This window comes from Chiloscyllium plagiosum, unplaced genomic scaffold, assembly GCF_037043375.1.
Source record: "Chiloscyllium plagiosum isolate Xiang-an unplaced genomic scaffold, Cpla_swu_hap1 HiC_scaffold_16, whole genome shotgun sequence".
Taxonomy (NCBI): Eukaryota; Metazoa; Chordata; class Chondrichthyes; order Orectolobiformes; family Hemiscylliidae; genus Chiloscyllium; species Chiloscyllium plagiosum.
In genome coordinates, this window is record NW_028270154.1 from 78,218,526 (window position 1) to 78,242,146 (window position 23,621).

Consider the following 23,621-nt stretch of genomic DNA (forward strand, 5'->3'; position numbering starts at 1 on the left):
AGTTCTTGGGTAGTAAACATATAGAGATGCTAAAAACCCTAGAGATGCTTTCATTCACAAAGCATTCAAAATAGGAAGACTATGCAGGAGATAGGTTTGGAGTCAAAAGTGCACTTTCAATACTCATAATTCTTGGATCAGGATTTAGATCCTTTTTGAAGCTGGGAGGTAAAATATTGGCCTATGGCAAGTTTACAGAAAGGTCTATGAACAATGATCTCAATCAAATATACATTAGCAGATGACTTGATTGATATTTTCTGCTGAGTAAACATTTATTGAAGAAAGACTTTGCAAATGTATGCCACCTTTCAAATATCAAGACATGTTAAAAGCACTTCATATTGTTGAACTAATCATTGCTAATTGTTGAAATTTGCGCACAGAAAGATTTCATAAACCATGATGAGATAGGAACCAGAAATCAGATTTTATAACATTGGTTGAAGGTTAAATATTGATATGGACAGCAAATTTGAAATAGTGCCAGCAGATCTTTTACTTCTATTTGAGAAGATAAGTGGAGCCTCAGTTTAATGTTTGCTAATGACCTGCATTCAACCAAGGTTAGTATAAGACTAAGTAAATCGATAAGAGTATAAATACCAAGTAGATTAAGAGGAACAAATTTGAATTTAATTGTTTAAACAAGGTAGAGACAAGACTATTAAAGAGGGTATATAGATACTTCCTGTGTCCTGTGACACCATCTATGAAGGAAATATCTCTAACTCGAGCTCAGGATTTCTGCAAGTGTGAGTGCTTCCTGAGTTGCACAATCCAGGGGTTGTTACTCCATGAGCAATAAGAGCTCAGGACAATAGCTGGGTAGCTGTAAGGGAGAAGAGAAAGTACATGATTCTGCATGGTGTGTGCCACTCTCAAACAGCAGTGCTCCACCTACGCATTGATCTCAAGACCATAGCACCAGAGTGTAGAGACACAGTTGTTATAGCATGTTCCATAGATGTGAGAGGGAACAGAGAGGCATTTCTACAACCATCATCATGAATCATCGAATCCCTACAGTGTGGGAACAGGCCCTTCGGCTCAAGAAGTCCACACCGAACTTCTGCAGAGTAACCTAACCAGACCCATTCCCCTACCCTACATTTACCCCTGACAATACACCTAGCCTACACATCCCTGAACACTGTGGGAAATTTAGCATGGCCAATTCACCTAACCTGCACACCTTTGGATAGTGGGAGAAAGCAGGAGCACCTCCAGTGAGGAAACCCATGCAGACACTGGGAGAACATGCAAACTCCACATAGAGTCTGGAATTGAACCCAGGTCCCTGTCACTGTGAGGCAGCTATGCTAACCACTGAGCCACCATGGCGCTCCATGAGTTCTGCATGGTATGCTGCCTCCCTAACGCCAGGTTGAAGAAATACACAGAAAAAGTGCAGAATCTTGACGGTGGCACAGTGGTTAGCACTGCTGCCTCACAGCGCCAGAGACCCGGGTTCAATTCCCGACTCAGGCGACTGACTGTGTGGAGTTTGCACATTCTCCCCGTGTCTGCGTGGGTTTCCTCCGGGTGCTCCGGTTTCCTCCCACAGTCCAAAGATGTGCAGGTCAGGTGAATTGGCCATGCTAAATTGCCCGTAGTGTTAGGTAAAAGGGGTAAATGTAGGGGAATGGGTGGGTTGCGCTTCGGCAGGTCGGTGTGGACTTGTTGGGCCGAAGGGCCTGTTTCCACACTGTAAGTAATCTAATCTAATCTAATCTTCTGCAGGGGCAGGTTTTGAGCCATGGTCTATTTTGGTACCAACAACATAGAAAAGACAAGAATTGAGTTTCTGCAGTCATATTGTCTGGGGCTAGGAAGGAGATTTTAAAGTAGAATCTTACAGGCAGTAATCACTGGGTTATTCCCAGTGCTGCATGCCCGCAAGAATTGAATTTGGAAGGTGTGGAAGATCACTATGCCCTGAGGCATGATACAGAATAGAGGCCTTCAAATTCTTGGGGCATTAGACTCCATCTGCCACTCCTTGGCCCATCTGATCAAGATTCCGTTGTTCTCTGAGGTAACCTCCCACCTTCTAGGGTGGGAGGCACCTATTCAGAAGTAATAGGCTGCATCTCAACAGAATTGAGACCACTCTCCTCGTATGGAGGCTCATAAATGTGCTTGGAGCGGGTTTAAGCTCAATTAGCATATGTGAATGGGAAAGAAACGTAAAGTACATAAATTCAGATTGCTAGACAATTTTACAGAGGCTGTAGTTTTATATTAGGCTGAGGTGAATTAAAGAGGACTTTGAGGAATGCAGAAAAATGGTCCTGAAACTATAACCCTACAATTACGTCAAACAGAATAGCATTTAGGTAAAAATAACAGAAGCTTCAAATATATTACATCTCTTATTTTTAGGCAAATAAATGTTGAGACGTGGACAAAAGAGACCACAGAAAGAACAGCATATTTTAACCACTTAAGGATGTCAGTCAAAGGAAATCAACAGTTCTCTCCAGGTGTCAAAACAAAATTTCCTACTGAGATAGTCGTTTCATGGGACTGAGCTCTCAGCCATGATTTATAATGGGGACAGGTATGAGAGAACTCTTTCAGTGGAACTGAATGACTGTCTGATTAAGATGCAGGTGGCATGGGGACTGTGTGGAAAGCTGAGGGATAAAGAGCCTCACAGCCTATCAACTGGAATGCCTAAACTCTTGCTTCATAGCTAATGAAGTGCAGTCACTGAGTCATAGTCCCACTTGCCTGATCTTTTCCAAAAGTACTGTGAATTTTTCCTTTATATAGACATCTCCTTTGAAAGTTATTGTTGAATTTACTTCAATCACAGTATAGACAATATATTCTAGATCATTGCATAACACATCACTTCTCATTCTTTTGGCAACTCACAACCCTGTCGTCTGGTTACCGACCCTGTTGCAAATTTGGGAAAAAATGGAGCCAATTCATGCACAGTAAGATCCCACAGCAAGCAAATTAACTAATGGTGGTCAATCGTTCAGCCATGATTTATTTCAGGACTTGCGACATCAGTAAACATACCCCATTAGCAGAAGCATCATTTTTTTAAATATCTGTGGTCTTGGTCAAGGATAAGATATTGCCAAAGGCACCAGGAGCACTTGCTCTGATTCTAGTAGTGCTACAGTGACATCCATCAGTGTCATCAAGACAAGGCAACCCACTGTAATGGTTTAATATCTCCTCTAAAACGGAGCATTATTCCTTTATAAAAGTAATGGAAGGAGTGCCACAAATAGTTAGCACTTAATTGGATCTCAAAACTGATCTTCCATCAGTCAGATTGGTGTTAAACATTGAGAGGCATATTTGAGATTAAAGGTCAAGGAAGGAATAGCAAAAAGACAGCTAACCTGTCCCCCCTCCCAAGTTCACGCTAATGTGTGCCTGTAGAATCTCGCTAAATGTTTGGAGTAATGCAGCATAACTGGGTAAAACAGGTTATTTATTCAACGTAATTCATCATGTGCACTGTCTGACAGCCATGTTAAACAGATCAGTACTTGATTCATTGTGCTAGGAGACCTTTGAAGTTGCATGACTAATTAGAGATGGGTCACTGGGCTTCATTCAATAATTCAGTAAGAACTCTCTCAGTCTTACCAGTAGGTTCCGCAGGCGAGGTAGTGGTGCCCTTCCCCGACAGAGGTGACTGCCTGACTGACTGACAATCAGGTTTGCCTCACCTCAGAATGAACAGCGCAACCTGTGTCTCCGGGCATCCTGCAATATCCAGCTGTGTTGAATAATACATGGCTGATTTTTGTCACGCCACATTAGCCAGTGTGTCTTTCACAGCCTCAGCACAGATAGGGTGCTGTCAGAACTCTGCTGTCACTCCACCCTTGGCATCTGAATGGTGACTCAGCATCTGTGGCTGAACTCTCTCTCGGAATTAAGAGTGTGCATATCTCTCTTGCATTTTCTCTCTCTCTCTCTCTCTCTCTCTCTCTGTGTGTGTGTGTGTGTGTGTGTGTGTGTGTCTCTCTCTCTCTCTGTCTCTCTCTCTGTGTGTGTCTCTCTCTCTCTGTGTCTCTCTGTCTCTCTCTCACACACACACTCGCCCACATAATATGTTTGCACCTTTTGAGCTATGTGTACACACATACTCGAATGCTGTACTTGCTGACATGCACATTCACTCTTCCAAGTCCAGTCTTACTGCTGCAAATTCAACATGGTTAATGGCACATTGTTAGAAGCTTATGCTCCAGATGATTAGGAAGGGCCTGATGATGTGAGTAGATTGCAAATACTTTTAGAGAATTTGGTCAAAATTCCAGCTTGGGTTTGTTAAAGACTTTCAATAACATCCAGGAATATTTCAGATTAAAGTCAGTCACATTCAATAACTTTATTTCTCGTTTTTATTTTGGAATTGCTTTGAAATCAGATGAACGTTAATCATCAAGAAACTTCGCCATTGTTGAAAATGATACTGTCATGAAAGTCCTGGCTGAGACAAGGCTCCATACTCTCTGGTGACCCTTTCTGCTGTGCCCATTGTGTGTCCATGTGTAAGAGTTGGCAGGATTCAGCAGTACAGAGATCTTACAGATAAGCAGCCTAATCCTGCCCAAGTACTGAAGAGCCATGGACAGAGATTGCTGAAATTGGTCAGGGATATGCTGTTGTATCAGTGATAATCCAGAGACCCAAGCTAATGCTGCGTTAGTGAAATCTCATCACAGCAGTAGGTGGAACTTTATTTCCATTAATAAGCTAGTCTCAATATCGATCACCGTGAAACTATCATTGTTGTAAGGTTTACGAATGCACATCAGGGAAGAAAAACTGCTGTCCTTACCCACGTGTGACTCCAGGCCCAGTGATAACCAGCGCGCCCCTTTTTTTTCCACTGTCTGTACCAGGATAGCTCTTCCCTATCTCCAGTGTGAAAAACAGTCACTAATAAGAAGGAATTGAGAAGAGTGCCATAGATGCCTTTCTTGGAAAGTTAGAGAGATATGTGAGAGATAGAAAAGGCATAGAGTTTATGTTGATAGAGTTAAGTGAAAGGAGGCTCATGTAGAGTGCAAACTAGAACATGACCTAGATGGATTCAATGGTCTCTATCTGTACTGTACACTATGTAAAGACAAAATTAACACAATTCAGGACTACAGTGTTGGCTGGCCTAATGTACTTTTGAGCTGTGTACTTTGTTTCTCAAACTGATACACGTTTCTTTCCCCAGGTACCAGTGCTGAGGCCCATGGATCTGATGGTGGAGGCCAGTCCTCGTAGGGTGTTTGCCAATGCTCACACATACCACATCAACTCCATCTCCGTAAACAGCGACTATGAGACATACATGTCAGCGGATGACTTGAGGATAAACCTTTGGCACCTGGAGATTACCAACCGAAGCTTCAGTATCCTTGAACGGAAAACAAGTTTCATCAATAAATAATATTTTTCACATGATTGTGATTCTGATCACTGGAATATTGATGCACGATGGTCTGATAGAATAGGGGCCAGAAATAGTGCAAATAAGTGGCCTTTAATTTAATCTATAATTTAAAAAAGAAATTCTGATTTGCTGCCTCTCTTTGCACAGATGTTCCAACTGTCACTTAAATAATTTCACTGGTTTCATTCAGCCAAGTATCCTTACCCCTTGTGTATCTGAATAGGGTCATTATTGACTGCTATTAAACCATAGGAGACAGTTGGGAGGCTGGAAGAACACAGCAGGTCGGGCAGCATCAGGAGATGGAGAAGTGGAGGGTGTAATGCTTTTTCAGGACTGGGGATGCATGTGGGGGAAGTTGCAGATAAAAGGGTTTGCAGGGGCAGGGTGGTGAAGTGGGGATTGGTGAAGACAGGCAGAGGGTACAACCTGGTTGATCAGTGGGAGGCATGAATCCAGTTGGTGGCAGAGAGCAGTGGAAAGTAGGGCTAGGGGCTGGAATGGGAGTCAGCAGATGGGGAGGGAGGTTATTTGAAATTGGAGGATTCAACATTGAGTCCTCCGGGCTGTATGCTGCCAAGGCAGAGGATAAGGTGTTGTTCCTCCAATTTGTGCTGTGGTTTGTTTAGGCAATGGAGGGACCAAGGATTGTCATGTCGGAAAGGGAATGGTTGGGGTAATAGAAATTGGCAGTGACTGGAAGGTCCGGTCAGCCCCTGTGGACCCGGCTGCGATGCTTGTTCCCTAAGTTTACATTTGGTCTCCCTATTGTAGAGAAGACTACACAGGGAACACCTGATGCAGTAAACTAGGTTGGAAGAGGAGGCAGGTAAACCTCTGTCTCACTTGGAAGGATTGTTTGGCTCCCTGGATAGAGGTGAGGGGAGTGTGTATCAGCAGGGCTCCTGCCCCACCGAACTCATCTCGTCCTACATCAATGTCATCCTCTCCCCCTTAGTTCAGGCACTTACCACCTACATCTACGATACCACCCACACCCTCCTTCTCTCCAGAACTTCTAGCTCCCCGGACCCCAGTGCTTTATCTTCACTACAGATGTGCAGTCCTTATATACGTCCACACCCCACAAGAATGGTCTCCAGACCCTCTGTTTCTTCCTCTCCAAAAGACCCATCCAGTCCCCCTCCACCAATACCTTCCTCCGCCTCACCAAACTGGTCCTCACCCTCAATAACTTTTGCTTTAATTCCTCCCATATCCTCCAAATCAAGGGACAGTCCCTGTTCAATACCTACGCAGGCACTGTGCCCCAACTCTTCCGCCATTAAAGCGACGACTGCATTGGCGCAGCGTCCTGCACCCAGGCTGAACTGAAGCAGTTCATCGACGTCACCCACAACTTCCGCCCCATCCTGAAGTTCACTTGATCCATCTCGGACATCTCCCTCCCCTTTCTTGATCTCACCATTTCCATCTCCAGCGACAGTCTCCAGACAGATGTTTGTTACAAACCTAAAGACTCTCATAACTACCTGGACTACACCTCCTCCCACCCAGTAACCTGCAAGGACTGCATCCCATTCTCCCAATTCCTCTGCCTCCGCTGCATCTGCTCAGACAAGGAGACATTCCACTCGCGAGCTTCCCAGATGTCTGAACAAAGTGCTTTTCCTCCCCCCATCATCTAGACAGCTGTCACTGCACCATCTCCATTCCCTGTTCCACCGCTCTAACCTACTCCCCAGTATCCGCAGATTTTTGTCTCTATTAAACCATAGGAAGCCTCCAACCAAAGTCTGATTCAGTTCATATACAAAGGGTGGAACTTATTACTGACCTTGCCCATAGTGTGTTTGAGGGTGTGAAGGAGTGTTCAGTCGGGTGAGAGTTTGGTGGGTGAAGACTCTGCTGCCTTCCTGCTTCTGCCCCAATTAAGGCCACGTCAGAAAAACCTGTGGATGATCTTCCCATCCTGCTACCAGTTGAGACTTTATATGGGCAGTTCATGCCCAGTTTAGGGTCTTACCCCACCATCATGAGTTGTTAATCCTTTGGCAGTGGGGGGGTGCTCTCCACTGGGGAGCATGGCACACAATCCCAGGCCAGGCTGTGAGTGTTGCCATTTAAAAGGCAATGGGAACCTGGTTAAAGGACCTGATCTCAGGAAGGAGCTAGCTGTCTCCACCTTTGGTGGGTGTTGTATGAGCAGGAGCGCTTCCTTCCTACCTGATAATGGTGTCATTAAACAGAGCTCCTGAAGAAGCTCCTGAACTTCCTGAAGAAGGGCTTATGCCCGAAACGTCAATTCTCCTGCTGCTTGGATGCCGCCTGACCTGCTGCGCTTTTCCAGCAACACATTTTTCAGCATTAAACAGAGCTCCCCAATTCTGAGTTACCTGGTTAGCAGGTGGGAACACCGAGCCCCCAGGGCCCTTACTTCCAGGGAATGCTGTTGAATCCAGCAGGGTGCCTTGGTGGAATATTGAGGCTCTGCTTACCTTTCCATCCAATGGGTGAGACTTCTCTCACCTCTACACCCAACCTTTCCGAACAGGACGGTTAAGAATTCAGTGAGTGGAAGAAGGTGACCTTCCTTGCACTCGAAGGGGAACATCTTGGCCTATCAAGGAGCCTGGTGTTAATAGAACTTGTGTTTCAACCAACTTTCTCAGTGCATGTCAGAAACCCATTTTGATGTGTCACTCTCTCCCTCCCCCATGTCAACTGTAGATGTTGAGCTGTAAGATTTACTAATCCTCATCATGTCCTAATCCTGGGACTCGCATGAGTCTGTGACAGCCCATGATTGATGAGAATAATTATTGATGCTGATTCTGTGGTAACAGGTTTTGTTCCGTCTGACACCAGACCATTTGTGTCCTGTACCAGTGAGAGGAGCAATTAAAATCCTGATCAATAGTAAGTGGATTTACAGGACCCCATAGTACTCAGAGATGCAGCCTGATCGAACTTGCCTCAAGGGTCCATTTGCACCTCTGTTACCTTGACTGCCTTTTCCATTTGGCTCACTTTACGGGAAAGATAAATCCTTGCAAGGAACACAACCACTTTAGAGATTCATTTTTGGCTGCAATAACTTTAGCAGAATGTTGGTATTACAGGAGCTAATCAGGTGCTTCAGAGCCTACTACACGCTGTCAAATGGTTAAGGAAAAGGTTGGATTTTTTTTTTTGCTTGAAGTTAGTTCCAGAACTGACTCGGAAAATTAGATCATAGTTCAATGAGGCTTTGAGGATGAAAACCATTTTCACTTGAACTACTTTCTTCAGCTGTCAGTTGTACGTGTGCATGAACGTCTTAACAGGGTGGAAAAAGAGTTAAGCAGGTTAAATATATACACCTCCTTTGCCATTTAATAGAGCTTAATGTGTTTCAATTTTGGTTCTCCTCGTCTCTGAACCACAAGTGGCCTTCACAGCCTAATTATACTGGCAATAAATGTCTTCAATTCATACTTAGATGAAGAAGCTGGGGGGGGGAGTTTGAGTGGGTCATAAATGTTGGCACAGACCTGTTAGGCTGAGTGGTCTATTTATGCGTTTTAGATTTCGTGAGGATAGCAGTTTAACTGAGGTACAAGCCCTTTGCCCTCCAATTTTTGTTGCCAATTCTGGCTGAACCTGATCTGACTCTTGACCACCTCTCATCCCCAGACTCCCACCATTGGTCAATCGACACCCTGTGGGCACGTGAATAGACTTTTACTCAACTGGATGATCCTTGACTGTCAATCGATCAGTCCTTTATGGCTGATGAATAATGAACAGACGTTTCAACTTGTTTTCCATAAAGCACCATCTCTTTTGAAATAAATGCAACTATGTTTTCTTTTCTCTCTTGGATTTGCTTGACTCTTTGTTCTGGTCTTTTACACCTCTCTCTCACATGTAGAGTCTGCTTTGTTGAGCTATCTTTTTGGTGGCTAATGAGCTGATCTATGCTGGAGCAATGCTCTGAGGCTGTATATTTGCCGTCAGTACCCCTGGATCTTTGGATATATTATGCTTTACTGCTTTACTTCGGTTGAACTAACATCCACCATTTGCATTCCAACCCCCTTAAGATGCTATTATCCTTTTTAATGTATCAGGTAATTTGATAATTGGTTTCTTGGAAAAATCGCTATGGCAACAGGTGCAGAATTGTGATGCTATGAATTACGTACGATTACTTGTTTAATTCGTAATGTAGTTATGGGTCCTCATTAAAATAAAATGAAGTATAAAATAATCAAAGGACTGCATAATTATGAACATTTCACAATATACATAATTACAGTCTGTTGCAAAATGCAGGTCTCCTTCATTTACAGAATAAAAGTGAAAGGTTCATTGTACCTTTGTATTAAAGCCCATAAGTCATATGTTAGTGAGTTACATTTATTTACTATTGATGAACATAGAAAGAAAGATGATTCTGAATTTATATAATGTCTCTTGTGACATCAGAAAAAGCCTTACATCCGCTGATGGACTTTTTGAAGTGCAGTCACTGTTATAGTGAAGGCATTAATTTCCACACAGCAACTTTGGGAAATGGTGATTATCAGCTTGAAACCTATGCTCCATTCAGCTCTCCATGTATCCAGGACTCAGGAGGTAAAGTATAATGTTCTATGACATGTTGGCAGTGAGGTGGTGGATGTTCCATTTCAGACTGGTTGTTTCCTTCAATCACGGTCTTCCAGATATTGTAGATATAAAGCCAGCCAACATGGAAGAGCTGACAGAGGTGATTACAGCAGCAGAATTTCATCCGCACCAGTGTAACATGTTTGTGTATAGTAGCAGTAAAGGAACGATTCGGCTGTGCGACATGCGAGCATCAGCGCTATGTGATAAACACTCCAAACGTAAGTACCCACCTCATTTTGCCACTGTGCCACTCACTGACAGTTTTGGTCACAGGCCATGGTCTTCCTCGTGGTAGATTTGAAAAATGGGCACTGGGAGGTGGATACCCATGATTCCACCTCCCCCAGGCAGGAGAGCTGTAAATACCCATGACACAACTCCTGAGGACCTGCCAAATGGAGACCAGGAGTTAGGTACAGAGAGAGAGAGAGAATGTATTACAGGATCAGTAGTTGCACTGTGGGGAAACTGTGGCAAAGCAGCAATGCCAATAGACCGTAATCATGAGGCCCAGGCTAATGCTCTGGAGATGAGTTCAAATCCCGTAACTGAAGTGTGTAAAAATTGAACTGAGTTGCTGAATAATAATAATTTTCAAAAATTAGTCTCTATAATGGTGACCGTGAAGCTATCCTCAAATGTTCTAAAAGCCAATCTGGTTCACTGATGCCCTTTAAGGAAGGAAATCTGCCATCTGAACCCAGTCTGGCCTACCTGTGACTCCAGACCACAGCAATGTGGCATAGCAAGCCACCCAATTCAGGGCAGTTGCCACTTGACAGTAATTAGAGATAGCAACAAATGTTGATGTTGCCAGCAGGAACCACATCTGTGAAAAAAGAAAAAGAAAAGGAAAGGAGTAGCAATGAAGCTGGAAATACACAAAATAAATGGTGGAAATACTCAGGTGGCATCTGGTAAAGAAACACAGTTATGGTTTCAAGTCAATTACTAATCATCAGAACTGGAAAAAGTGAGAAATGTAACAGATTATAAGCAAGTCCAAAGAGAAGGTCTGGAAGAAAGAACAGTAAGGAAGTTCTGTAAATAGGGTTGTAGGCAGGAGAAATTAAATGATAGAAGTGATAAAGGTGCAGGGTTTAAAGTGTATAATAATGGAACCCATGACTTGTAGGTGTCGGTGTTGGACTGGGGTGGACAAAGTTAAAAATCTCACAACACCAGGTTATAGTGCAACAGGTTTATTTGGAATCACCGGCTTTTGGAGCATTGCTCCTTTATCAGGTGATTCATCAGACATTGGACTATAACCTGGTGTTGTGTGGTTTTTAATAATGGAAGCAGTAGTGCAGAGACGTGTCCAGAGGAACTACAAGCCAGTCTCGAGGAAAGCAACGACACAACCATTATCCTAGAACCCCTGCTACCCAATAAAATGGGAGCATTGGTTATTAAAGGAAACCAATGAAAAAAACTGTTGGAGAAACTCAGCAGGTCTGGCAGCATCTGTGGAAAGAGAAACACTGTTGAAGTGTTGGGTTCAGTATGACTCGCCTTCACATGATCTGAACTTGTTGAACTGTGTGTTGAGGTCAGACATCTGGCAAGAGTCTAACTGAAGGACAAGGCTTGTTCCCTGAGCATTGACATTTGTTGCGTTCAAGTAGCACCCTTCCACAGACAGTGCAGAATCTGGGATAGCCTTGCTCCAATCTTCAGTGCATGGCCTTTCTTTTGCTGGTGAGCGGGAGGAGAACACTAAATCTCAGGTCCTTCTTACAGGCAGGACAGACCCAACAGTTGTAGCAGCATACTAGCATACAGTGCGCAGAATCCCTAAAGTGTGGAAACAGGCTATTTGGCCCATTAAGTCCACATTGATCTGTCAAGCAACATACTATCCAGACCCAGACCCTCCACCCTAAATTCTGTAACCCTGCGTTTCCCATAGCCAATCCAATTTAGATGCACATCTTTGGACTGTGGGAAGGAACTAGAGCACCCGGTGAAAACCCACTCAGAAACAGGGAGAATGTGCAAAGTTCACCCAGTCGCCCATGGGTGGAATCGAAACTGGGTCCCACACTATGAGGCAGCAGTGCTAACCACTGAGAGTTGCGCTGGAAGACCTCAACATTGACTCTGTACACCATGAAGTCTCACAGCATTAGGTCAAACTAGGCAAGGAAACCATCTGCTGATTGTCAACTAACATCAACTCTTAACTGATGAATCAGTGTTCCTCGCTGTTGAGTAACATTTGGAGGAAGCGTTGAAGGTTACACTGTGCTTTGGTTGGAGGATTTCAGTACCCTTTCCCAAGACTCTTAACAGCAGGACTGCTAATTGAGCTGGTTAAGTCCTAAAGGATGTTGCAACTAGATTGGATTTGCTGCAGGTAGTCAGAGAACCAGCAAGAAGGATAAACATACTTGACCTCCTTCTCACTAATTTGCCTGCCACAAAAGCATCTGTCCAGAACAGTATTGGCAAAAGTGACGACCGTGCACTCTTACTGGAGAATGAGTTCTGTTTTCACATTGTTGAATGGTACTGTCGCTGTGCTAAATGGGATAGACTTTGAACAAATCTGGCAACACAAGACTGAGCATCCATGAGGTGCTATGGGGCATCAGCAGCAGCAGGATCATACTCCAACGCAATCTGAAACTTCATGGTCCAATATATCCCCTACTCTACCATTACCATCAAACCAGGGGATCACGCTGGTTCAATGGAGAGTGTAGGCGCTGTAGGAGCTGCAGCAGCTGGTGAAGCTAAAAAGCAAGACTGGTCTCATGCCACACAGCATAAGCAGCAAGCGATAGATAGAGCTAAGTGATTCCACAATCAGCAGATCAGGTCTAAGCTCTACAGTCCTGCCACATCCAGTCATGAATGGTATGGACAATTAAATAACTCATTGAAGGAGGAGGTTCTACAAATACCCCCATCCTCAATGACAGAAAAGCCCAACACATCAGTGCAAAAGATAAGGTTGAAGCTTTTGCAATAATCTTCAGTCACAAGTGCCAATCCAACTCAGCCTCTTCCAATGGAACCCAATATCACACATGCCAGTCTTCAGCCAATTCAACTCACTCCATCTGATGTCATGAAACTGCTGAAGGCATTGGACACTGCAAAGCCCATGGGCCCAACAACATTCTGGCAATAATACTGAAGATATGTGCTCCAGAACTTGACACTCCTCTAGCCAAGTTGTTCCATTAAGCTATAAAACCCATGTGAAAATAAGAGTTTGTTAGTAATCTTAACAACATAAAACTTGGACATGTGGTTTTCCTTCACAATGTACCACACAAGACACTTGCTAATAAGATGAAGACCCAGCCAGAAGAGAGAGAGGCATGATGGATAGGAAGTTGGTTGAAACACAGAGAAGAAAATACTGATTAAAAATATGTTTTTGGGAATGTAGGGATGTGAACAATAATATCCTCACAGTTGGCTTGGTGTTGGCTTAAACCAAACAGATCCAAAAATCCTTGGTTCGACAATAGTTTGCATTGGTTTTAATTCGGCTTGTCAGGGCAGTAAACAGATTGCTGCAGTTGCCTCAATAACTGCAACTAGAAGGGAAAAGTAATAACCATGGCCTACGTTTATGTGAGATTCTGTGTCTGTGAGAACTTCATGGAGAGTATGAGATTCTGCAGCCGCTTCCATGGTGAACCAGCTGACTGACAGCGAGTTTCAACCTCAGCCATGGTGTTTTAGTGTGCGACAGCAGACTACCTTAGTGCAGCATCAGCCTTCAGACTAAATAAAAGAGAACCTTCACAGCCAGCACAAGCGAGTTGGGCCAAATGGCCTCCATCTTTTGCTGTATAATTCTGTGGTTCTATGAAATGTGCATGGTTCTCTGTCTTGGTTACACAGGTGTTAACCAGAATGGACAGATGTGGCCTTGAGGGCTAAGACCAAGAATGTTTCACTTAGATGTTGTGATACAATAAGTCACCAGATCTTTGAATCCACTCATTCATAAAAGTACACATAGCATCTCAGAAATCTAATCCACTTGCTTCTCAGAGGTTTGTACTAATTCCCCTATTACTTGTTTTCTGAGTTATGCTCCCTCTAGTTCCCCAGCAACCTGCTGTTAGTTCCAAGTCTAATCCTTTAACCTCCTTTCCTCATGCAATCGACAGGTTGTTCAGAACTTGCCATTGCCTAGTCACCATTGCTGCGCTATATTCTCCTTTAGAATGTTGACAGCATCCTGCGCTATAGACCTTAGCTCTTTCACTTTGCATTCTTAATGTATTATTTTCTAAAGCTCGTAATATAAGTTCTGTGACTTTGCCTTGCATTGCGATAAGTTCTCTGGATTTTATCGTATACAATTAATAAAGTGCCACAGAGGAATTTCCTAGCTCATGGTGTTCTGTAAATGTCCTGCCTGTCTTCATTATTCTGTCTCATCCTTAATCCCCTTCCCACTGTTCCACCCCCTTCATCTCAGCTGGATTCGGTTCCTGTGGCCTATCATTCACTGTCCATCAGTGCTTTCTATGTGAATGCTTCATCACATTATGATTGCGATATTTGTTAAGGATCTGATAAGCAATGTGCATCATTGAAACCTGTCAGATGAAGGATGTTATTAAGAGATTGGATCAGAACACTGGTGTTTCATCACTCACATCCAGCAGAGATATGTGTGTATGGAAAATACACTGCTTTATATCAATATCGTGTTGCAGGGACTAAGTATCATACTTAAAGGATTTATGTGCCAGATGAAAAGCTTGGAATGCATTATACAATGAGAGAACTTTGAACCCGTTATGGTGAATCATTTTTCTAGGTGGATTTTAAAAGTTGCATATTTTTTCAGGGCATTTGGCAGCAGAATTAAAGGTGAGATGAGAATTTTCTTTAAACAGTGAAATATGGTCGGACTGTAAAGGTGATAGAATCAGGTTTGACAATAATTTTCTGAAGGGAATTAAGTAAGTACTTGAAAGGGAGAATTTTTTCAGTCTTTGGGGAAGTAGCAGGGGGGTGAGACTAATTGCACAGCTCTTTCAAAGTGTTGCTGCTGGCACAATGAGCCAAATGGCCTCCTCCTGTGTTGTATCATACTATGATTCTATTATACAACTGCAAGAGAGTAAAAATCAAATAAATTGAATCATCTAGGAAGGCAATTCTTTTCAACTGCAACTAAGGTGGAAACTGAAGAACAGAAACAGATCAAATGCAATCAAAATGAAATTTTAAAAGGGAATAACAGCAAAAAAATGCTGGAAAATTCCATGGGTCAGGCAGCATCTGAGAGAGAGAAGCAGAGTTAAGGTTTCAGGTCAGCGACCTGAGTGGAGAAAAAAATCCATATACAACTGAGGTGGCAACACTCTGTGGAAAACTAGTTGCTTCAAGTCAAAAGGAGAAGAAATAAAGCTTTTCAGAGAGCAGTGTAAGAGTTATCATCTGTCATCTTAGACACAATGCAGGGAATTGAGTGTTCTAAGTCATTACGGAAATGAATGAAAATAACCGCATAATAAGAAACTGAGCATTGTAAAATTGAAGAAATAATTCAGGAATGAGGTGAGAAGGAAATGGTCTTAATTGTCATTTGTTACTGTGGTGTTAAGAAAAATTAACCCAAAAACTTACCACTCATCTTTTTGGTTTTCATGACATCCCAAAGTATTTCATAGCCAGTTAGTACTTTTAAAATTTACTGAAAACAACAAATGCTGGAGATCGCAGCGAACCAGGCAGCATCCATGGAGAGAAAGCAAACTAACATCTCGAGTCTAAATGACTCTCTAGAGCTGATGAAGAGTCATCTCGACTCAAAATGTTAGCTTGTTGTCTCTCCATGGATGCTGCCTGTCCCACTGTGATCTCCAGCATTTGTTGTTTTCAGTACAGGTTCCAGCATCTGCAGTAATTTGCTCCTACTCTGAAAATTTAGTTGTCTTGGAAGAGCATCATAGGAACTGGGATAGTTCATTTGGTCCCTCTAGCCTGACCTACCATTAAAATAGATATTTGTCTCAATCTTTCTTGCCATTCTTAGCTGCCTATTCTGTGATGCCTTTACCTAACAGAAACTCATTGATCTTATCATGAAAGCACCAATTATCAATCAGTACCCACAAACCTCTGACAGTGTGAGTTGCATATTTCTACCAAACTTGAAGTTTCTTGATTTGCCTTCTAAATACCAGAGTTCTTATCTTGAGATTATATACCCCAATTCTTGGTTTCTTCCAACAGTGGAAGTAGTTAGTCACTACCTGTCAAAACCTATCAAAACCTTTCAACATTGTAAACTCCTCAATCATACCATTCCATATGCTGCAGTACTCACGGGAATGCAAACCAAGTTTCTCCATCTTGCCCTCACAATGTACCTTTGTTAATCTGGTTTCATTGTGGTGAATAAATGCAAAATATTGCCAATGGTGGACATCTGAAATAAAAACAACCCAAAGAAACTCAGCAGGTCTTTCAGCATCTAGGAGGGAGAAGCAGAGTTCATGTTTTGAGTCCAGTCTTTGGAGTTCTTTGAAGAAGAGTCATACAGGATTTGAAATGTTACTCTGTTTCTGTCTCCATCGATGCCAGACTTGCTGAGTTTCTCCAGCACTTTCTGATTTTAGTTTATTATTCCGTGCTGCAGCCACTATAAGCTTCCTATAGAGTGGTATTGAAAACTGAACACAGTTTTCCAAATGTGGGATTTAACCAGGTTGTAATATATGCAACAGAAGTACCATTTTCTCGCCTTTTATAATGTATCATTCTTGCAATTAACTTTTTTAACAAAAAGATATTTGCAATTATATAGCACCTTTCACAATCACTGGACCTCTCAAAGCACTTTACACTTTTGAAGTTTAGTCATTGTTATTACGATGCGACAGCTAATTTGTATGGAGCAAGCTTTCTCAAACAACAATGTCATGGTGGCCAGATCATCAGTTTTATCTGATTTTGTTTGAGGAAAGGTATTGGCCTTGACGTCAAGAATAGCTCCCCTTCTCCTCTTCAGAATATAGATTTAGGTTGAGAGAACATACAAGGGCTTCGATTCATAGCTCAAATGAAAGTTGCCCCCCCCCCCATTTAGTGCAGAGCTCCCTCACTCTGTGCAAGTGTGTCAATAACTTGTTTAGCAGCTTTAACATAATGAATTATTCTAAGGTACTTTACAAAAGCATTATAAAACAAACCTAGCTATATAAGAAAATAAGAGGTCAAGTGATCAAAGAAAAAGGTTTTAAAAGTCTTTGAAGAGATGTTGGGAGGTAATTACAGACTTTGGAGCTGAGACAGTGGAAGGCATGCCACTAATATTGGGGCAGTTATGATTGGGAATGCAAGGGAGGCCAGAATTCAAGTCGTTGCAGATATGCAGTTGGAGGAGATTTCAGAGATAAGGAAGGGTGAGGCTAAGAAGGTGTTGGTTGACAAGGAGCTATTGAGGGTCAGTGCACATACTGATTAGGGAACAGGACTAACTGCAAGTTAAGAAACAGAAGATAGAGTTTGGGATGACCTTCAGTTTTTGCAGAGTAGAATGTGGGAGACAAGCCACAGATCAAGGATAACTCCAATCCAGAAGTCACAAAAGCATGGGTGAGAGTTTCAGCATCAAATGATTTGGGATAGGAGCAAAGTCGAACAGTGTCACAATGGTCAAGAAGGACAAATAGCAGATGTATGGTAACGCCACTACCCTCAAGGCGCACAGCATCCTGATCTGGAATTAGATCACCATTCCTGCACTGTTACTGGATCAGAATACTGGAATTCCCTTTCTAAACGTACTGCACAAACATCTCACTACCACCTTCTCAATGGTAAGTACTAATGGGAAAGGCAGCCATCCACTAGTGCCAGATGAAAATTGTGCAACTGAATGATGGTGGAACAGGGTTTAGGTTGGCTGTGAGGATCCCTATGTTTGTATAGCTGGCACTTAATGAGACACCAAGAACAACCTCTTTGGAAAAGTTACAAACTGTTGCATAAAACGTCTGAAGACCTTCACTGAGTAATGAACCGGGATAAATGTATGCAACTACATGCAGCAAGCTACAGATTTATTGAAAGAGTGGGAAGAAACTGGGTGAAGAAAATTGAACAATTAACTGATATATGAGACTCTAGTGTTTAAGAAAATAGAGATAAAGTAGATGTTTCCAGTTGTTGGGGAGTCTATAAATATAGGGGAAATCACTAATAAATGTAATAGAAAGTGCAGGAGAAGCAACTTTACCCAGAGACTGGATAGAATGTGGAGCTCCATACCACCGGGAGTAGTTAAGGCAAATGGCTCTGATATATTTACAGGAAAGCTGGTTAAGTACACGAGGAAGAAAGTAAATGTCGTGGAGGCTCCTGGGGATCATAAATATTAGCATGGACCAGTTGGGGCCAACTTATCTATTTCTGCACTATAAATATCTTTATATTTCTAAGAATATATATTGCATAACTCCTCAACATTGCCTTGTATGACCAAATGATATAACTCAATGTGTGCAAGTTCTTCAATGAATTGTATATAAATGTCAGAACTGCGAATGTATTGTACAAGAACCGTAATTCTGATTTTATAAAGTATGTTGTGATTTTTTTTTTCTGGGAATCTACCTCGGGTGATAGCAGTGTTGACTAAAGTAATTCTCAGTAGATGAGCAATTTGTGTTTGTTTTGTGCCTTTACTTTAGTAAATTGCCTAAAGGTGAGAATGGGGACAGCAAAATGACTTAGTAGTTAGCACTGCTGCCTCTCAGCACCATAGACCTGGGTTTGATCCCAGGTTTGGGTAATCGTTTGTGTGGAGTTTGCACGTTCTCCTGTGTCTGCATCAGTTTCTACCAGTTTACATCCACAGAGCAAAAATGCGCAGGTTAGGTGGATTAGCCATGCTAAATTGCCCAGGACTCAGTAGATTAGCCATGGTGAATGCAGGGTTACAGGGACAGGGTAGAGGACTGGGTCTGGGTGGGATGCTCTTCAGAAGGTCGGTGTAGAGATGTTGGACCGAATGGCCTCTTTCCACACTGTGGGTGACCAAAATCTTGATCCAGTGTAGGTTTTACAGAGAGATGTGCGCCATATTAGGTGGATGCTTCAATAGAGAAAAGAATTTTCTACTGCAATACTCTGTCAGGAGTCAATTTCAGCTCAACTCACTCCATTATGGATCCTATATATTTGATTGATAACATTAACCTTGCAGCATGGAGCGGTTAAGCCTGAATAATTGTCTAGTTTGGAAGCTGTGATCCCATTTTCCCAATTTCCAGATTAAATCGATGTGATTGATCCACCTCTCTAGAAATGGAAGGTTCTTTTTCGTGATCAGCTCACCTGCACTGGGCTCATGTGAAGAAGTGACCCTTGTGTGGGACAATGCAGTCTGTCAGAGCAAGGCCAACTATTAGATGTGTCGAGGTGATAATTACATTCTGCAGCCATCGGTTGTTATGGGATCGAGCCAAAACCAATGGCAGGAATTTGTCTAGCCAAATGAATAGGAGATTGTGCAGCTCATGTAGCTCGTCCATTATTGACTAATAAAATTCTACCAACATGTTCATTGAAAGACTTGAACATACTGAACTGTATCATTTAATATTAAGAAGCACCATCAAGAAGCTAATTCTGTATTTAAACAGGGATGGCTACTACTGACGATGAAACATGGTATATTTTAAGATAATTTCTAGGGCAACTTATTACGTAGTATTTACACTGCAGGTATAAGTTCATGCTCAACATACAACTCCTTCCACTTTACACTTCATTTAACTTTATCGTTTTATTTCTACCCCTCATGGACTCAGCTGGCTTTCTCTTTCCACCTCCATAGTATTCCCCTACCCACTTATCCTCCCCCCGTTCCCCCTCCCCGTCTCCTCACCCATTCCACCTCCCCACTCTCTTTCACATTCCCACTCACCCATTTCCTCTTCCTTACTTGCCAATTTGTCGCTCCTCAATTCCAACCTCCATCAGCCTCCAGTTTTCTTTGTGCTTCTCGCTAGAGGTAGACCTACCTCATTCCTTCATATCCAGCCCAAAATATTTGATACAAAGAGTCCTGCACTGTAACCATTCTCTGGGTGAAGAGGTTTCCCCTGACTTCTTCACTTCATCTATGCTGCAATGATTTGCTTCCATTCACTTCCCCCACCAACAGTTATAGCATGCACCATATGCACTGAAGAAACTCTCAAAAGATTCTTTGAGAGCAGCTATCAAACCTCCCTCCACCTTCTAAAAGTACACGGGCCACAGGTGCCACCATACCCCCAACCCCTATTATCACCATCTTCACTACCTCTGGATCAAAATCCTGGAACTCCTTCCTTCAAATTATTGGATGTTCCTACACCACTTGGACTGCAGTGACTTAAGAATGAAGCCCAGAACCACCACTTCAATTGGAATTAGGAATGAGCAATAAATGCTTGCAAGTTGCTTGCTAGCACCGAACTTGAGGATAGATGAAAATAGAGGCATACTGACAAAGTTTTTCATTTTGCGCTCATCAGCACAAGAATGGAGGAATGCCCACATTCAAAGGGAGCAAAAATTTATACTGCATGATTCACTTAGATATAATAGTGTCAGTTTTGGAAACAGTTTCTGTTCCAAGCTACTATTTCAGATTGGCCAGGACACTCAGTATGTGTCAGTTGACTGTTTGGACGTTGATGGCAATATGGATGAGGTAAAAACAATGACTGCAGATGCTGGAAACCAGATTCTGGATTAGTGGTGCTGGAAGAGCACAGCAGTTCAGGCAGCATCCGAACCAATCCTAACCATTGTTTTGCCCTGCATGCAGTTTTTCTATAACTGTTGGGTGGTAACCGGGACTGTGAGAATCATTGTGCTAATTAAGTTGAATTAAATTAACTCACCATAGGCTGAGAATCTAACGAAGTTTGCTCAATTTAAAACAAACAAAAAGCAGCAGATCAAGTAGTATCGATGGAGAGAGAGCAGTTAACATTTCAGATTGATGACTAATAGGCTCTGGTTGCCTTTTTTAAAATTAACTCATAGAGCTTCGCTCAGAGGGGAACTTGCAGGTGCTGATGTTTCCATGTATTGGCTGCCCTTGTCCTTCTAGATGGAAGTGATTGTGGGTTTGGAAGGTACTACATAAGTAGCCTCAGTGAATTTCTGCAGTGCATTTTTGTAGATGGCACACACTGCTGCTACCTAGTTGGCGGAGGGAGTGAATGTTTGTGGATGGGGTGCTCATCAAGCAGGCTGCTTTGACGTGGATGATGTCAAGCTTCTTGAATGTTGTTTTAGTTCCCAGATGTTTAAAATAAATATACTTCTGGCTTGGATAGGTTAGAGCCCTTTATTTTAAATTTGAATTTGCCGTGACTGCACGCTTCAGTCACAGGCCTAAAATGCCTGAGACTCTAATGCAACGGTGAAAAATGATCCACTGGGACACTTACACAGTTGCTTTTTGGCTAATTGGCTCCTATGTAATACAATAATATACAAGATTAGGTGCATTAGACAGGGGTAAATATAGGGTTGGGGAATGGGTCGGTGTAGACTTGTTGAGCCAAATGGCCTGTTTCCATACTGTAGGGAATCTAATCTAATCTATTCTAAGATTAATCTTTCATCAGAACTGGGTTAATTTAGATCTATGGTAGATTTTATTTGGGTAAAGCTAGGTGAGAAAGTGTGAGAAAGAACAAAAGTGTGACAGGGTGGTAAACAGGAGAGACTGATTGACAAAAGGGTTGGTGATGCAAGACAAAAGGGAATTTTAATGAGACAAGTTTTTTTGAGAACAGAAGCTGTGTCTAAGGGAGGTGTGAATAGCAGAACAATGAACAATGACCATCTGTTAGCAGAAGTGAAAAATGAGGGTAAAGCCAACAAGGAAAAAGGAAACAAAGTGGGGGCAGAGGTTGTACTCTGAAATTATTGGCGTGCATTGAGTTTTGTTGGATTAGTGCAGAAGATTGAGGACAAAGATGTCAGCTTTAGGGCAAGGTGGACAATTGAAAGTTAGTCTCATGTTTGGAGACCGAACAGAGATTTTCAACAAACCGATCACCCCATTTATTGATCGGCCAAGTGTCAATGAGACCGCTTAATGAGCAGTGAAGACCTTATATCTGCATTGAAATAAGAACACACAAGTAGCTGTTTCTCCAGGAAGGAGCCTTTGACATTGAGGAGAGGGGAGGGAAATGGGCGGGTGTTGTGGCTTCTAGGTTTACATGGAAAGATGTGATGGAGAGGATAGGGAGTTTTGAGGATGATTGAGGAATGGAGCAGTGTGTTGAAGCGGGACAGTACCTTATTGGATGTTGAAAATAGAGGGCAAGGGACGATGAGTCGAGGGGCATTACTCTGAAGTTAACAGAAATTGCAAAGGTTGGTCCATTGATTTCAGAGACTAGTGGGGTGGAGGATAAAGACAAAGGGAACTATAATGTACATGTACGTAGATCCCTCAAAGTTGCCACCCAGGTTGATAGGGTTGTTAAAAAGGCATACGCTGTGTTAGGTTTCATTGGTAGAGAGATCGAGTTTTGGAACTATGAGGTAATCCTGCAGCTATACAAAACTCTGGTGCGGCTGCACTTGGAGTATTGCGTGCAGTTCTGGTCACCGCATTATAGGAAGGATGTGGAAGCTTTGGAAAGGGTTCAGAGGAGATTTACCAGGATGTTGCCTGATATGGAGGGAAGGTCTTGTGAGGAAAGGTTGAGAGACTTGAGGTTGATTTTATTACAGAGAAGAAAGATTGAGAGGTGACTTAATTGAGACATATAATGTGAGGGTTAGATCAGATGGACAGTGAGAGCCTTTTTCCTTGGATGGTGATAGCTCGCAAGAGGGGGCATAGCTTCAAATTGAGGGGTGATAGATATAGGACTGATGTCAGAGGGAGTTTCTTTACTCAGAGAGTAGTAGGTGTGTGGAATGCACTGCCTGCAGCAGTTATAGACTCACCAACTTTAAGGGCATTTAATGGTCATTGGATAGACATATGGGCGCGAATGGAGTTGTGTAGGTTAGATGGGCTTCAGATTGGTTTCACAGGGCGGCTCAACATCGAGGGCCGAAGGGCCTGTACTGTGCTGTAATGTTCTAATGTTCTATGTTCTATAATGTGTTTCTAGGAGGGAAAAAGAAGAGGTGAGAACAGATGTGTATGGAATATAGCAGACATGGTCTGTGGGGCCTATCAGCCATGCAATATGGGGGCGTGAGGAAGTGGGTTGGGGTGGGGAGGGGGGAGCAATCCTGAATTGATGAGACAGAAGGAGTTATCAGAAGTGGTTCTGATAGAAGATGGCATTGTCAGAGAAATAATAGTGGAGACAGAGAAACTGGGAGAATGGAATGGAGTCCATTTGGAGCGTATTTGTCTATGCCATTGCCATGATTGAGATCAGGTGGTGATAGTCTAAGTTTGATGGGCCATATAGGATAACCAAGGAAGCTGGAGTGTAATGGGCACATCTTGAGGAGGCTGGCCAAGGTTACAAGTCTGACTGGGGAGGTTGTAGAGGTTTTGCAAGCTGACCTTAGAAGGTAGGAGAAAGTGAGGACTGCAGAT

At 42.7% G+C, this 23,621-nt stretch overlaps 1 protein-coding gene across 5 annotated transcripts in view; it reads left to right on the forward strand.

Annotated features, from left to right (window-relative positions):
• LOC122556787 (serine/threonine-protein phosphatase 2A 55 kDa regulatory subunit B beta isoform) overlaps nt 1–23,621 on the forward strand; it is a 571,983-nt gene that overhangs the window by 533,212 nt on the left and 15,150 nt on the right. For all 5 annotated transcript variants that reach the window (XM_043703958.2, XM_087995470.1, XM_043703960.2 and 2 more), the window contains 2 exons: nt 5,213–5,390; nt 10,102–10,266. In XM_043703958.2, coding sequence (XP_043559893.1) covers nt 5,213–5,390; nt 10,102–10,266 — 343 coding nt within the window. The remainder of the gene's footprint in view (nt 1–5,212; nt 5,391–10,101; nt 10,267–23,621) is intronic.